Source organism: Echinops telfairi, unplaced genomic scaffold (genome assembly GCF_000313985.2).
Source record: "Echinops telfairi isolate 266 unplaced genomic scaffold, ASM31398v2 ScPeMD7_443;HRSCAF=831, whole genome shotgun sequence".
Taxonomy (NCBI): domain Eukaryota; kingdom Metazoa; phylum Chordata; class Mammalia; order Afrosoricida; family Tenrecidae; genus Echinops; species Echinops telfairi.
In genome coordinates this window covers 20,745,622-20,762,219 of record NW_022104341.1, presented here as the reverse complement: position 1 = coordinate 20,762,219, position 16,598 = coordinate 20,745,622, and the positions used below count along the sequence as shown (strand labels likewise).

At 41.4% G+C, this 16,598-nt stretch overlaps 2 protein-coding genes and 1 pseudogene across 2 annotated transcripts in view; 2 read left to right on the top strand and 1 right to left on the bottom strand.

Moving 5' to 3' along the window:
• The window catches only part of DPYD (dihydropyrimidine dehydrogenase), a 1,157,760-nt gene that overhangs the window by 372,021 nt on the left and 769,141 nt on the right, over nt 1-16,598 (bottom strand). The gene's annotated exons all lie outside the window — the stretch shown is intronic.
• On the top strand, nt 9,351-14,046 carry LOC115870139 (annotated as a pseudogene).
• Nucleotides 14,590-14,931, top strand: LOC123520876 (glyceraldehyde-3-phosphate dehydrogenase-like). The gene has a single exon (XM_045291908.1). It carries the CDS (start codon nt 14,614-14,616, stop codon nt 14,929-14,931), a length of 318 nt encoding a protein of 105 aa, XP_045147843.1. The 5' UTR covers nt 14,590-14,613.

The window sequence follows — 16,598 nt, the reverse complement described above, 5'->3', positions numbered from 1 at the left end:
ATTTTTAAAAAATCTTTATGAAAGTAGATAGCTATAAAGATCTTTTAAAGATGAAGGGCAAAACATAATAGTATACTTGCAAAATATTTTCAAAGAAATATTGTACACAGGTCAAATTCCCAAACTCCAAGTAGATAATCAGAAGGTCCATTGTTGGGAAAATGTCATTGGTGGCATTTCTTGTAAGAGCTTGAGTAGATCAGAGGAAAAGACAGGAGTGTGGAGGGTGTGGTTGGTGAGGAAGCAAAGACAGGTATCTAGATGACTGGTGATGGAGCAATGAGGAAACGCGGGCAGGAGTACTGAGAGGGTGATATGACTGGAGCAAGACTTCTCTCTGAGGATTTTTGTGGAGAGTGAGAGGGATAAGGAAGGAAAAAAAGAAAAAAAAGTTGGAGGCAGAGAAAGATATTAAGGAAGTTGAAGAGGTTGAGATCAAGCATATGAGAAAGCCTGTCTTGGACGGGGTCCTCTATCTGCCCCTGGGCTAACGGCGACGCTGGGCTGATATTATGGAGTCGATGCAAACTTATCCCATGTGTGTCATAGTGCAAGTGTCTTCCTGATAGTTTCAAGGGTTCATGTTTTTATGGTTGATTTTTCTAGGCACCTTTTGGTGGGCCTGAACTTCTAATATTTTGTGTTAATCATTTACATTACTCAGAGACTCTCTAAATAAAAATAAATATTCCCAGAAAGGCAAGTGCATTTAGAAAGTAGACATTCCCAGGAGTCCACCAGCTCCCATTTTACTCTTAGTCCAAACACGGGTATAGAGGATTTCTCATCCTACCCACTTAGATCTGCACCCCCACCCCCCAGAACCATACACAAAGCCCAGCTCTGAATTCAATTCAGCCTCACAGAAGAGATTTCTATTGTTTTTTACCCAACAAACTCCAAAACCAAACTCATTGTCCTGGAGTCCATTCTGACTCGGTGACCCTAGAGGACAGAGTGGAACATCCCCTGTGGAATTCTAATGTTGCAAATCCCATGGCAGCAGAAAGCCTCAAGTTTCTCTCGCAGAGTGGATGGTGGGTTCAAACTGCTGACCTTTGGGTTAGCAGATCAACTCATAATCCATTATATTGCCAGGGTTCCTCAAAAGATATCTTACCATATGGGTTTAAAACCTTTTGTTTAAAAAAAAATCATTAAGGTGGTCAAATTTGAAGAATTGTGTGACACTGCACTTTTTTTAAGAATTATGTTCCAGGCAAGAAAGCCTACCAAAAGAAACCACTACCGATCTGACTGGAATTTTATAAGGATATTGCCATAGAAACTCAAAGTTCGACAGAGTGACACCTGATTCATAACTGCTTTAAGCCCCTAAACAATGCTATAAGATATGGCCATTTCAACCCGTACCAATGTTGTCTGCAGAATCAGAACCTCAACCTGTGGCAGCTAAAACTGACTAAACAAAATCTCACTTTAATTCATGGAGAGCAGATCCCCACTAGAAGCATCAAGCGGAATGTGGTCTATCTTAGGACCAGTGCCAATTGTATCTGACTGCAAAAAGGTGGTGTGGGTTGGCGTCTGACCTCCTCTAGCTTCACAAGGGGAAAAAGGAATTAAACCCTGCATCAGCTCAAAGTAGCGTCATCCCGATGAAACATGTCTTCACCATCCTTAGCAGTTCTCACCAGCTGTCTCATTCAGCAGCCAATAACTCTATATCTTTGTTAAGTCCACTCATGCATTGCAATGGCCACACAGAACTCATAGGCAATAATCACAACTATGGGGTTGTGTAGAGAAGTTGACAGGTTGCAATTTAAGATCAGACATGCTCAGGATACAGTTCTCTGGTCAGGACAGGATGTTCTCAATCATGCCTACATTGAGCCTCTTTTTGGTCTTCGGTCTCTCAACTACAGTAAGCCTTGGCCTCTGCTTTGTTAGGGCAATATGACAAAGCTCTTTTCATGCTGCTAATAAATGTCCAAAGGATGCACCTCTGCTGTAAGTCTCAGCCTGGAGGTGCTCAGCTCTGGGACTGTGGATCAGCACGCCTAGGTCCCCAATTAAATGGCTGGGTAAACCCCACTCCAAAACTGAGTCTCTGACATAGAGGCACAAAGCTGTACACCCTCTGTGGCCTGCCCTTCTATCTTCTGCTCTGGCGCTTGGATTGGTTGCTGCTTCCCCTCTGACACGACCCTACTGCTTTTCTGGTGTTGTGGGTTTCAGTTTCCTAGATATGTAAAGTTCAGCACACAGGGATCTTGGGGTACAAAGGCACTTGGGGACCACTCCTGTCAATTCTGTCTTGATGATCATGACATCACACCTTTTGTGCTTCTGAGATGGTTAATTTTGTACCCAATGATATGGCAAAATCGACCAATCTCTGTGCTAGGGATCCAAGTTTTTACAATACAATCAAGCATGTTAACATTCACAAATGAATCACATAATCTTATCAGGCTCTTCCCACACCTTCTCTTGCTCAAACCCGTGAGGAAAAGGTAGTTTGGTGGGAGTCACAAAGATCATGACTATAAGACCCATATCAAATAATTCATTGCATCACACTAGATATCTTTTTCCTCTTTTCTCTAATGGGGTAGTTTTTCCATTGTTGTTTTATAAGTATGTCTGCTTTTATATAGTCCATCTGTAATAGAATTTTGTGGGAGAAGTAGCAGGTCATTCTGACCTCATTACTTTGATCTGCTATTTCAACCCCAAATATATTTTTATCAAGATCCTGTTTCAATCTCTGGTAAAGTAAAAGTCAGTGAAGAAGAGGCAGACCTATTTTTCCACTGAGTTGGAGAAGGATAGACACAGTGACAGCAGCAATGGACTCCAACAAAAAACTAAAACCATCCCAAAATAATTATGAGGTGGTATCGGACTAGACAGTGTTCTGTTGGGTAAGGCGTTCTTATAAATCTGATCCCACTTGTACGGCACCTTACAACAGCAAAATTGTACAGCACCTTACAACAACAAAAACAATAATAGATGATAGAATCAACACAAAAATGTTGAAAAGGAAATAAATGCTCAATATCAGTCTTTTGAATGTGCTGGCCATACTGACATCTTTGAAAATCCATTCTAGGAAGATGGGAAGTGCCAGTTAATTTAACTCTTAGAGCAAAGGATGGGAGAAGAGCAGAGGTCTCAGAGGGTCCGAGGAATCCTTGGCTAGTGGAGAGGACTATTGGAATGTCAATCATGTAGAGCAGAGCATCTCCCTAGGGTTGCACACAGTATTTTGGGAAGTTGCCTGATCCTACCAAGTCCTGGAGGAGAGGTTATATAGCTGAGATAATTTACTTTAATTATGCATATTTTAGAGGGAACTGACTTCCTCCCACTTACCTTGACAGAGTCCTAGAAATCAGCTCAAAGCCTTTCTCAGAGTAGGAGTATGCTAGTGCGTATCACTAGTCCCAAAGACAAACCACAGCCTTCCGATGTACCATTGCCCGAGAGAACCCATCCCTCAGCCTGTCCTTGGGTGAACACCACCAGCACCATGGGGAACTCAACGGACATCACGTCCTGTTTCATGGACTCTATGACATTTGTGAGAGGAGTCAAGCTGAATAGAGCACTAAGAGATTAAAGGGGGAAAAAAGAACAACTAATGAATAACATAGAGAAGAATGTTCATTTAAATGTAATGAGGATGCTCAAAGCAATGCAACTACGAAATAAAAATAATAATTACTCTAACAAAAATGATTGAAAAGAGTAATCCCTAATGAAAGCTGCCTCGGTCGTCTGGCTGATCAAATGAAGGATAAGTAATGGTAAACGGTGATAAAATAAGAAACTTATAGGAGGACCTAGGTGATTATATGCAAAGAAGTTCCAGATGGATGGGGGGAAAAATATCGAGTAGAAATGATAATTAAAGAAATAATAGTATAAAAATACCCTCAATTGAAAAAGGACATATATTTTTACTGACTGAATGTACTGTTATTAGTTTTGTAGTACTGCTATTACAAAAATACAATCAATGGGTGGATTTATCCAACAGATGTGTATTTCCACACAGGCGTTAGCAGAGGATTTCTTTCTTAGTCGGCTCTGAAGGAAGGTCCTAGTCTCTGAGCTCCGGGGTGACCTTCTGCTCTGGGGTGACCTGCCTGTGGCCTGGCATCTCTCTCTTCCCATGTCTGCTTCTGAGCATGCTTGTTTCATCACTTTTATATCTCAAAAATATTGGCTTAAAATGCACTATACTAATCCTGTCACTTTAACATAATAAAGAAAACCTATGCTCAAATGGGATTAAAATCACAGTGATAGAGGTTAAGATTTACAACACATCTTGGGGGCAGAAGAAGGACACAATTCAACTCATAACAGTAAGACTCAAGCAGTTTTATTCAGGATTCACAAAAAGAATTATTTTACAAATAAGCCACACACTTAGAAAAAACCATGGGAAAATGGCTTATTCCCATTGTTAAAAATAATGCTAATTTTAAAGAAAAGCTTCCTTCTACCCAGAACCAAAAATGGTTTTCTTACAAAAGAAAGATTACTGACTATACAATTAAAAGTACTGTGACCAAGTATCTTTATAGCAATCACTAAAGTGCTTCTGTGCTGAGAAAATCATGCCATGATTTCCAACATTTAAGAATGCAGAAAGTATGCCTTGCATATCCTGACATGTCAGGAAATGCCCGAGGAAGTACTCTCAACCCCAATAGGAACATCGCTCTCCTTTCCTCGACAAAGAAATAGCCGTACAGGCAAACTATGGTAATGAACCTGGTCTAATGTCTATCAGGATATGGCATGCTTAAGATTAGGATTAAATTTATGAAGTAGATTTCTTAAAATACAATTTGTAAAGACAAGTTTAATACAAACCCACAAGCAAAATTTTCAACTTCTCATTAAAATGATGCATTGTTCAGGGCATCAGGGAGAGACTACTGAAAGAAGAAATCTAAATGCGTCTAAGAAAGGTGGAGGAAAGAAGGAGGTGCTCAGATGGGTAAAGTAGTGCAAATAGAATATCCTAATGGGACCCTTGATACTACTAAACTTCCTATGGTATTAAAAAATATTGGTTCCCATATCACGATGAACACTATAATACTGTAAGTTTGAAAGTGATAGGAAAAAAATGCATATGTAAAAAACAATAAAGAAAAAAATAAACACAGAATAATATGAAATAATTAATCAAACAGGGTCACTAACACTTTGTGTGAGTAGACTAAAATGATTATTAGAATAAAAAGACATCTCTTATTGCCAACAAGCTGTTCCCAATTCATAGTGATCCTAGAGGAATTGGTGGAACTTCCCTGTGAGTTTCTAGGAGTATAACTTTCTAGGGTAGAAAGCCTCATGTTTCTCCTGTGGCACAGTTGGTTGTTTCAAACTACTGACTTTATAGTGAAGTAGCCCAACACTTAACCACTCCACCACCAGGGCTCTTAAACAGACATCCAGAAGAGGTAAAAATAATACATAAAATAGGGGAGAAGAGGTAACAATAATAATATAAAGGTAAATACAAAATTCAATGTCAAAAGCCTGAAGTAAGACAAGGAATAATATTGTATATTGATAGCAGATATGATTCTCCAAACTATATGAATAAACTACCAAAAAGAAGACAGCAAACTGCATAAGGCTTAGAGCTCTAGGGCACAAACATGATACTATCGAACTACAATAATGAGGGATTGTGATGGTTACATAATTTCACATCAACTTGAAGATATATACAAGTGGATGAATGGTATTCAACCTGTCACTCGGGCCACAGCCTGGTGGTAACTCTTTGCGGGTGTGGCCTTACCATAAGGAAGACCCTCCCTTTCTCCCTCTCTGCCTTCACTTTCTTTCTTGCAAAATACTCTTGGACCTGCCAGAGCCCATTGATATTTCCACCATCTGTGTTGGTCTGGGTAGACTAGAGAAACAAATCCATGGACACACATATGCATATCAGAAAGAGATTTATATACAAGAGACAATGAACATTGAGAAAACATCCCAGCCCAATCCAGATCAAGTCCATAAGTCCGATATTAGCCCATATGTCCAATACCAATATATAAAGTCCTCTTCAGACTTACAAAACACATGCTATGACACCGAATGTAGAAGATCACAGGCCAGTGGGTAGGAAGTCTTTGGATCCATTGTCATTGGAAACATCTCAGAGCTGGCGAGGGTCTCTACATCAGGGTGGGTCCATGTGTCTTGTCAGCTGCTATGTTTCCCAGGGTGTGAGCAGAGAGAAGTGTCTCCACCTCCAAGGAGGAAGTATGGGATTTCCCAGAATTCTCAGGAGAAAGCCATGCCAACACAGAGGCCTCACTGGCTATGATCTGATTGACAAGTTAGACTCCACCCCTACACCTTTAATCTTCAAATTGACAAACATTTGTGTACTACCACGCCATCATTGGATCCACAGGACTATGCACCCACCGGCCTGTGATATTCCTAATCTCTGCATCATTGCTTGTGACTGTGTGAGTCTGAGGAGGGACTTATGGACTAGTATCAAGCTTATGGATTTGAGTTGGACTGAGCTGGGATAATTTCTTGATATATAATTACTCATTCATACAAAGCCCTTTCTGACACATGTATGAGTATCACTGGATTTGTTTCTTTAGTCAACCTGGCCTACACAGAGATATTAAAAGACTTCTTGTAGCTTTTGGCTGATAAGTCAGATGTAAAATAAGCAAGTATGTAGGTAATATGAATGATAAAATTAACAAGATTGACTCATTAAATAATTAGGTAACACACACATCCCATGCAGTTGTCTCAGATTTTTACTCTGGCTAAGTGCCTACAAGGCAATTCTGACTCAGAGAGTCTATGTCCGATAGAATCAGAAAACAGTGCTTTAGCCTCCTCCTGGTTGTTAGTGTGTTTGCCCTATGGTTTCCATCCATTGTGGCAATACATCTCAAGAGCTTCTTCTTCTTCCCTGACTCTCAATGCTACCAAGAATTGTGTCCTTCCACAGGACCAGGCCCCTCCTGATAACCTGTCCAAAACTTAGGAAAGGAAGTATCACTTTTCTCATGTCCCATTCTGGCTGTTTATTTTTTCCAAGATTGATAGATATGTTCATCCCTTTGACAACCCATGATGTATTCGATATGCTTCACCAACACCATAATTCAAAGGCTTCATTTTTTCTATGTTCCTTATTCACTGTCCAGCTTTTCCATAAGCAAACAAACAAACAAAAACATGGCTAGGGTCACATGCTCCTTAGTTTTCAAAGTCACACAGTTGCTTTCAAACCTTTAAAGAGGTCATGCGGGACAGATTTGTCCAATTCCATGTATCATTTGTATCTTTTACTGCTGCCCGTGTCACTGAACATGGGTTCAAAAGTACAATGAAATCCTTGACAACTTCAAACTTTTCTGCAGTTATCATGATGTTCCTTGTTGGTTCCATCTGAAGAGTTTTGTTTTCTTTGTGTTTGGCTGGAAGACCACAAAGGCTGCGTTCTTTCATCTTCATTAGCAAGTGATTCAAGTTCTCTTCACTGGCAGCAACCGGGGTTTTGTAATCTGCACACTGAAGGGTATTAATTGGTCTTTATCCAATCCAAATGTTATATTTTTAGAGTACTGAAAAGCAAGGATATAACTTTGAGGACCAAGGTGGTTATTTTCCTCTTTATCTCTCAAATTCCCATCTCTCTCCTCTCCCCTCTGCTTCTCTCCTATGAGTGGCAGACTGGAATTGAGCTCCACAGGAGTTTTGATGGCTGGCTGTTTTGGAAATAGATTGGCATTTGAATTCTTTTCAACTGTCTCTAGGTGGACTTGAACTTCTAAATTTTCAGTTAGCAGCCAAATCCATTAACTATGTGCCCCACCCAGAAACCAACAGTGTTTCTTTTTTTTTTTTTTTTAACAGTGTTTCATTGAGGAAACCTAACTATTATAGTGGTGACATCAGCTCAGCTTGGTTGGCTAAAGTTGGCCATTAAGAGGAGCTATACCACAGAAACCAGCAGATACTATCGGTGGGGTATTGGTTTGGGCAGAGCTAGTTTACAAAACACACTACTAATTTTTGTCCCCGTTATTTGATTTTACTTGAAGTAGTTGCCAATGAACCCTTCAGTTAGGCTGACAACCCAATGTGAAGAAACCCATATCCTCACCATTGGGCCAGTAGATGGCATCATGATAGAGAAAAGACTAGAGTTATCGAGGAGTTGTCTTTGCTGGCTTTCTAGAATAGGCTGTGCCAAAAACTGAAAGCATCGAAGAGCACAGACTTCACTTTCGGGACAAATATGTTCCAGACCAAACCGTGGCATTTCCCACAGCCTCGTATGCATATGGAAGCTGGGCAACGATGTAGAAGGCTAGAAAATAATTGATACATTTAAATTATGATATTGGGCAAGAATATTGAAAGTACCATGAAATTCCAGAAGAACAAGCAAATCTATCTTGGAAAAAGTACAGCTAGAATGCTCCTCAGAAGCGAGTGTGGAGAGAACATACCTCACATTCTCTGGGCATGTCAAGAGGAAGCATCAGTTCCTGGAAAGGGGCATCATGCTTGGCAAAGTAGAAGGTTAACAAAAAAGAGGAAGTCCCCTCCCCTGGAGAGGATGGAATGCATAATGACCACACAATAGCTCAAGCATAGCAGGTGTGAGAGGGGCACATGGTGGAGCAGTGCGTATTGTTTCCTTCTGCTATATCTCAGGTCCCTGTAAATTGGAACTGACTCAACGGCAACAAAAACAGCACCAGTTTTTGTATCAGCTATTATATTTCACTAAGTTTAGAATATCATACTAGAATGGGAAGAAATACAAGAAATATGGGGGAAAAACAAGAAAGATTGAAATTATGTCTAGGGATTTAATAGATTTCTTTCAGAGAAGTATGGATTATTTCAGAAAACTATAGATTTTTTTAAAGTTGCATAGTTCTTAAACAGATAATTTTGGGGAAATGTGAAGTCTGAATGACCACTATAGAAAAGTGGAATTTGCTGGAAATAAAGGGCTTTAGCTTACAGCAAGTGAACAAAACGATTTTGTCTACTTTCTTCTTTTTAATCTCATATATAATTGTATGTTTCTAATTCCTCCTTCTAAGAACAACTAATTCAATTTTTCATAGGTTGGTAAAAAATCTCATATTATGCCTTACTAAAACATGGAGATATGTTTTAGCAGATAGGGGAAAACAATTTCTCCCCTTTTTTGACAGAGGGCTAACACATTCTTATCATTTTATACAACTTAATCGTGCTAATGAAATAGACATGCTATTATTTAATCGGGGTTCAGCCAATGGTAACCGAGATTAAGCTCAGTGTCAGAAAACAGTCTTGACGTCATGAAGTCACGTCTGGAGACACAGACTTTAGTTCCTTCATTCACATCCACGTTGGAGGTTGGTGGGGAGAGGGAAGGTAACGACAAGATCCGAAGAGTTTAGCTGCTGGAAGATGGGGTTGATGGTAAGAGAAGGGGTTGATGGTAAGAGAAGAGTTAGCAGCTTTCCAAGTTCTATCTCTCAGGGATTGTACTCTTTTTATTCTGTGTCCTTTATGATACAGCCTTGACAGCTCAGGAAAGGGCTTACCGTCCGCTCCGCCCTCACTCTTGCTGTCACTGCCACTCTAAAAGGACAGTACCGTTATGTTTACAACAGAGCCCGCTTTCAGAAGACACGATGAAGTCAGCTACCTCTCCCCTGTTTGGCTTCCAACCTCAGGTATTTTTAAAAATTATTATTACAGCAAATAAGCTCCCACACACACCCCCAAGTAAACTAAAATGACATTGTAGATCAATAAATCTCCTTAAGGTGATGAAGTTTTGAGATTCTTTGTGTGTGGCGTGTGTGTTTAATTGTCTTAGCTCCCTTCTGTGAACTGAGAAAGACCCTCTTTTGTTTGCATGTGACAGATCAGTTAGAACTGTGGCAACTACCATTTACAGCTATTGATTTCAATGTGACATTAACGGCCCCAAATTCAACCATTATTCTCTTCAATTGTCACAAACAAAGGCTAATCATAGTTGAGTTTAGTCTGAAGGAATTGAGTAAAAATTGCCATGTGAAATTAGCACGTTGGTTCTTTCTCAGTCACAAGTCAGCACAAGGGTCTCTGTTCCCAAGATGACATATATATTATCATCATTTAAAAATGTTCCTATTCCCCTAAAGATATCTTTGAAATATAGAAAAGGGAATGTGGTTGCATAAGAAATCATGCTGCTTAAGATAATAAATAATTTAAAAATAGATGTCTCCTCACACGGAATAAAAACATCTTGTTTTGCTGCTTCTATTGTGGCACCGTAATGTTTCTTATAACTGTAAAAAGTAGTCTGTAGTATGATTAAACAATGTTTCCACCCTGTGTTCATGCAGAGGTCACCAGCTAGAGGGGAAAAAGGTTTGATTAGGTTTGTATCTTCCGTGAGAAACTTTAAAGGGAAGCATACAACATCTTTAATATATGAGTGTTGAAGCTACAAATGGTTTTCTCTTGTGGGCAGGTATGAAGCAACAAAGTCCCCTTACGCTAATAAATAGGCAGGAAATAGCTGATAAGAAATCATAAAGCTTCTCAAAAGCGATGGGAAAAAATTTGAAGTCTTCAAATATGTACTTCAACTTGATCTTATTTATGTCATGATTTACTACTTGTTTATTCCATTATTAAGTAGTGAACAAAGGTTCTACTTTCTCCCCACTGTGAAACTTTTAAACTACAGAACCTTATTTTGAAAGCCTGCAATACTTTTAACGATCACCATTATATCATCAATATTTATACAGTACTATTCAATTATTAGATGGGAACGACCATTTTTCTTTTAATGTAAAGGAACCTTATACCAAGTTAAGTGAGCTGGGAGGGCGCAGTAGTTAGAGCACTCAGCCGCTAAACAAAAAGTGGGCAATGGGAATGTACCAGTTGCTCCACGGTAGAAGGATGTGGTCATCAACTTCTGCAAAGATGTACAGAATTGACAATACTTTGAGCAATTCTGCTTTGTTCGATAGGGTTGCTAGGAGTAATAATTGACTGAATGGCTGTGGGATTCATTTGCATGAAACAAGTGAGTTTAGGCTCATTTATTTGCTCATTATTTCTAAAAAGAAATTTCTCAAATGTTAACCTCTATTGTCAGTAACCTGTTTAAGATCTCTTAGTGTAAGGCAGTATGAAACCAAATGTAGCTAATTCTTTGTGTATACGGACCAACATGATTAATGCCATTTTACATATAAGCTCTTCAGATAACAGTGCATTGATTCAATTCAAAATGACTCTATATGAGTGTGGTAGGAAAATTATTTTAACTACAAAGTCATAGCCTGTGTGCTCAAAATGAAAAAAAAAAGATAACCTTTAAAATAGGACTTGTTGGAATTATTATTTTCATACGTAAGACAAACTGTTATTTTTACATAAGCTTAGTGTAAGGTGATTCTATGGCACTCCTGGCTAGGGGTGGAGTCAAACCGGTCATGCAAGTGGCAGTTTGATGACAGTTCCTTGAAACGGTGACCTTTTGTATGAGAGTGAGTCACTCTGGGAGCCCTGGTAAGTGGTTCCAGATTGGGCGGTGATTCACGATCCGCGTGGCTGGCAGTTAGAAACCACCAGCAGCTCTGTAAACAGCCAGTCTCAGAAATCTACAGGGGTCACCATGGGTCAGCACTGGCTTAATGGCAGTGAGTTCCAGGGTTTTTGTTTTTTGGGGTTTTTTTTAGTGACACTTTACCTTCCTCCTTGCTGGGCCTTCACTTGGAGTCTGTGTCTGTCTCACGGGCGGCCTCATTTGGGCCACCTCACAGTGAGAGAGAGCCATTGCTGCCCTGCCAGAATTCCACCGACCTTGGTCCATGCACCAGCCAGCGATCTCCCTGCTTCCTACTTCACTTTTCTGCATCACTGCCTGCAGCGCCCTGAGTCTGAAGTGGGCCCTGACTAGCATCGGATTTATGGACTTGCGTAGGATTGGGCTGGTATGCCTGCTTGATATATAATTATTCCTAGATACAAAGCTCTTTTTATGCTTACATGAGTGTTCTATACCTACATGGATTTGTTTCTTTAGACAACTTGGCCTAACAAACCTTGTATAAAGTTAAAAAAATAAAATTTCCCTTTTGACATTTTCAGAGGATCTGAACACTGTTAGCATTGGTGTGTAATCTTGGTATTTAGGATTCTATGTGTATAGGCCAAACTAGAAAACTCAGTGCCAAGGAGCCAACTCCCAGAGGATTATTACTAAACAAGATATCACATTGCTTGCACTGTCTACTTGTATGCAGGCACACAAACATGTACTGGTGCTGGGTTGCTATGCAGGTTTGCCAGGGTTTTGTTGACTGGTCAGCAAAAGGCAAGAGGAGAAGAGGTAGTCAGTGGAAGGAAACTGACAGGGATCAAACACAAAAGAGTGGGGAGACAGGCTTCCTCACACACCTTTACAGCACAAAGGAAGACGAACAGGGGGATAGAATACGTGTTCTGATCGACGGAGGAGGCCAGAGGTATTGGAGATAACGAAATGGTCAGGGGAAGTGAGGCAATTTAAAGGACTCCTACAATGACTGAAAAGACCCTTGAGTTTGGGGTCTGAGACAAGACACAGCATGAAGTCTTGGGTAGTAGGCTGAAAGAGTGTCACAATATGCATACCGGAAAGAAGGGAGGACACCGCAGAGGACCTGCCAATAGCAGGGAACCCACCAGGAAGCCAGCCTTGGGGGGAAGCCCTCCATTGCTCAATAGAAGGTCTAGTATTATATTTTTACCCCAGCCTTTTTAGATTCGTTAAGAATACTTTGTTTGGACTTCTGTTCTAAAGCATTCCCCTTTAATAAACTCACTCATTATGTTCAAATCGTTGCTCGGACTCTCACCTGAATAGTATCTCTTGACTGAAATCTTTCTGGGGACTGGACAAGATGGAAACTCTGAGCATCCTCCCCATCCCAGTTTTCTTCCAAACAGTGTATGATGTTTAAACACACGTCTGTGACCAGTGCCTGAGTGCAGACACGTTCTCTCAGTAAGACAGTTGGCGTAGCCTGAAAGGTCCATTAACAGCCTCTGAGAAGCTAGCCATACCTCCCACACATCCATTGACTTTGGTCAAACCTGCCCTAGGTGTCGTCCCCGAGGGCTACGCTTCGTTCTAATAAAACCTCATGGGAAAACAAAGTCTGAGAATGGACTGGAATTTACCAGCGCTGGCTCAGCCAACACCAAGGCCAACCACGTCATGGGCGGTCTAGAATCCAAGCACAGGTGGGCTGAGAAGTGGAACCTGGACAACACGTCGATCGGGCCAGAGATCACGGTGGAAGACCAGCTTCTCAGAGGACTGAAGCTGACCTTTGACTCGTCCTTCTCCCCAAACAAAGGGAAAAGAATGCCCAAATCAAGATGGGGCATAAGCACATCCACCGCTGCTGCTGCGGTGGATTCCGACCTCCGCGAAGCTCTGGCGCTGGTTACACCAGCTGCCTGTTACCCTGAGAGCCAGAGCAGCTTCGCGGTCGGCTGCAAGACCCATGAATGCCACCTGCACACTCACGTGAATGGCGGGACAGTTAGGCGGCTCCATTTACCAGCAGGTGAACAAGAAGTTGGAGACAGCTGTCGATCTCACCTGGACAGCCAGGAATAGCAACACTCGCTTCGGAATAGCAAGCAGCCAAGCATCAGGTCAACCTGATGCTGCTTCTCAGCAAAAGTGAACTACCGCAGGCTGATGGGTTTAGGCTACAATCAGACCCGACAGCCAGGCCTCAACGACGCTGTCTGCTCTGCTGGATGGCAACAACTGTCAACGCCACCGGTGGCCACAAGCTTGGTCTAGGACTGGAATTTCAAGCACAAATGAATACTGTACATTCATTTAATTTTAAACTATTTTGCAGCATAGCTACCTTCAGAATTCTAGTGTACCTTTTATTGTATGTCTCAGATGCAAGTATAGTTCAATATCATGTTAGACTTCTAGGTGATTCGGCGTTAACTTGTCCCCCTTTCTGAGGGACAGGAGAAGCCCAGCTGCCAAAATGCCCTTCAGCTGCAGGCTGTAGGGGGCAGGGTGGACTTGGTAGCCCCCTTCTAGCAATGTCAAGTTTCTTTTTGATCTAGAAATAGCTGCAAGTGGAAGTTGCATTATGTGTAGGTACTTTGTAGTCTCCAGGGTGGGGTAGCTGGTGTGTGTGTGCGTGCGCGCGCGCGCGTGCACACGTCCACTCATGCCATTTTGGGGTGGAGACGGTAGGTGTGATGAAGCCACTAATTCAGGACTTTTAACTTCCACTCAGGTTGTGGTTTTGTGCCCTTGCACCAGAGGGTGAAATAGCTTCCCACAGCATCCCTGGCAGCAAGCTGGGAAGGGTCTTGGTAACCATGATCACAGGGTGACAACACCCAGAATCTCAACTGGGCTGATGTATTCACCATTCAATTTATTTTTTAGCCATTACATGGGCATATTGTAGAGTCTTCCATTTTGTGTGGAATTTAGATCCTATCCCTTTAAATGCTATAATTAACATCACTTAAAATAAAACTTGCATCCCGGAGCTGAATGGGAAACTGACTGGCATGGCCTTCCGTGTCCCCAACCCCAATGTGTCCATCGTGGATCTCACCTGCCGTCTGGAGAAAGCTGCCAAGTATGATGACATCAAGAATGTGGTGAAACAGGCATCTGATGGGCCCCTAAAGGGCATCCCAGGCTACACTGTGGACCAGGTTATCTCCTGTCACTTCAACAGTGGCCCCCACTCTTCCACCTTGGATGCTGGGGCTGGCATTGCCCTCAATGCCCACTCTGTCAAGCTCATTTCCTGGTACAGCAATGCATTTGACTACAGCAACAGAGCGGTGGACCTCATGGTCCACATTGCCTCCAAGGAGTGAGAGCCCCCCTGGACCACCAGCCCCAGCAACAGCACTGGAGGAAGAGAAGCCCTCAGCTGCTGAGGAGTCTTTGCCCCTAATTCAATCCCCCAACACACTGACTATTCCATCCAGACTCCCTGAAGGAAGGAGAGGGCCTTAGAGAGCCCAACCTTGTCCTGTACCATCAATAAAGTACACTGTACCCAGCTAAAAAAATAATAATAAAATAAAATTTGAATAAAATACTGAAACATCAAAAAAAAAAAAAAAGCCCATTCAAAACAGTGGCCTATTAAAGTCAAAGCACAGAGGCCAGTTAAGATTATTGCAACTGTTTGTGGGAATCCCAAAGGTTAGTCTTTATACATTTTCTCAAAGGACACAAGGCACAATGGGCCTATCATGAGGACCTTTTAAGAGAACAGAAAATTATTTTGGTGAGAAAAGGTCAGAAAAGTTGTACTGAGGATTTTACTTCCCCCCTCCCCACCCCTGCACCCCATTATGACAATGCACCTACTCATTCTGAAAGGTTAGCAATGGTCCTCCAAGGGCTCTCCTGTAAGCTGATACACCTAATCTCACCCCTTCAGGCTTCTTTTCATTGCCAAAACTCAAAGCACCAACAAAATAAACAGGATATTAAGGTGCCAGAACTGGTGCTTTAATCTGGGATAAATGGAAGAAAGTGGAATTCTTTGTGGCAAGGTTAGATAGATAGAGGCACAGTCTACAAAGGCATGTGTACCTAGATGGAGGATACACCAAGAAGCAAGAGCTTCACATTTTGATATATATATGTCTAGTAAAGGTTTCTATGATATTCTAGCAATATGTTTTTAACTTACTCTCATATATGAGGGGGTACCTCCCATAATTGATTTTTTCAAAGCTATGCATTTTCATTTTTTTAAAAAGAAACATTCAAAATACTCTCCATTACACTTAATACATTTGTCAGATCTGTGATTCCATTCTTGGAAACATTTTTCAAACTTGTCTATTTGAATGGCTGATAGCACCTTCCTCTTTTTTTCTTCACCTACTCACGTCGCTGTTTTTTCTTGTTCATCTTCATTCACAGAAACAAAAAGAAGCCACACTGAGCGATGTCAGGTGAGTCAGGTGAGTCTGGCAAGAGAGACATACTGGGTTTTGGGGGGGGATTTTTTTGCAAAACACTGGCATACTGAGATGGCTGTGTGAGCAAGTACATTGTCGTGGTGGCAAAGCCAGTCGCCAATCTGCCATAAATCAGGCCTTTTTTGTCGCACACCATTACACTACCTTTCCAGAACTTTTCAATAGGAAGCTCGATGAGCAGTCTGAACTAGTGGAAGAAACCCAAATGCACTTAGTCCACATTGACGTCCAGAACCAGGTTTGTCATCGATCAACATTTCACCTTTTTTGAAAGGAGAAAACCATTTGTGCACTTGAGTTTTCCTATAGTGCCGTCCTTGTAAGCTGTGCTCAACATCACAACAGTTTCTGTGGCATTTTTCCCAAGCAGGAAACAAAATTTCAGAGCAACACTGCTCTCTTAAATTGACCACCACAAAACAAGAGGCTCGAATGAAACTGCTTTAATCCAAAAATTCACTGTAACCAGATAGAACCTTCCCAGGCAATGCCGCTGGGTGCAGTAACTCAGAGTGAGTTGTTCATTGATTTTTTAGCAGGGA

Excerpts from the sequence above, each read along its gene's own strand:
- LOC123520876 (XM_045291908.1), top strand. The coding sequence starts at position 14,614 with ATGGCCTTCCGTGTCCCCAACCCCAATGTGTCCATCGTGGATCTCACC.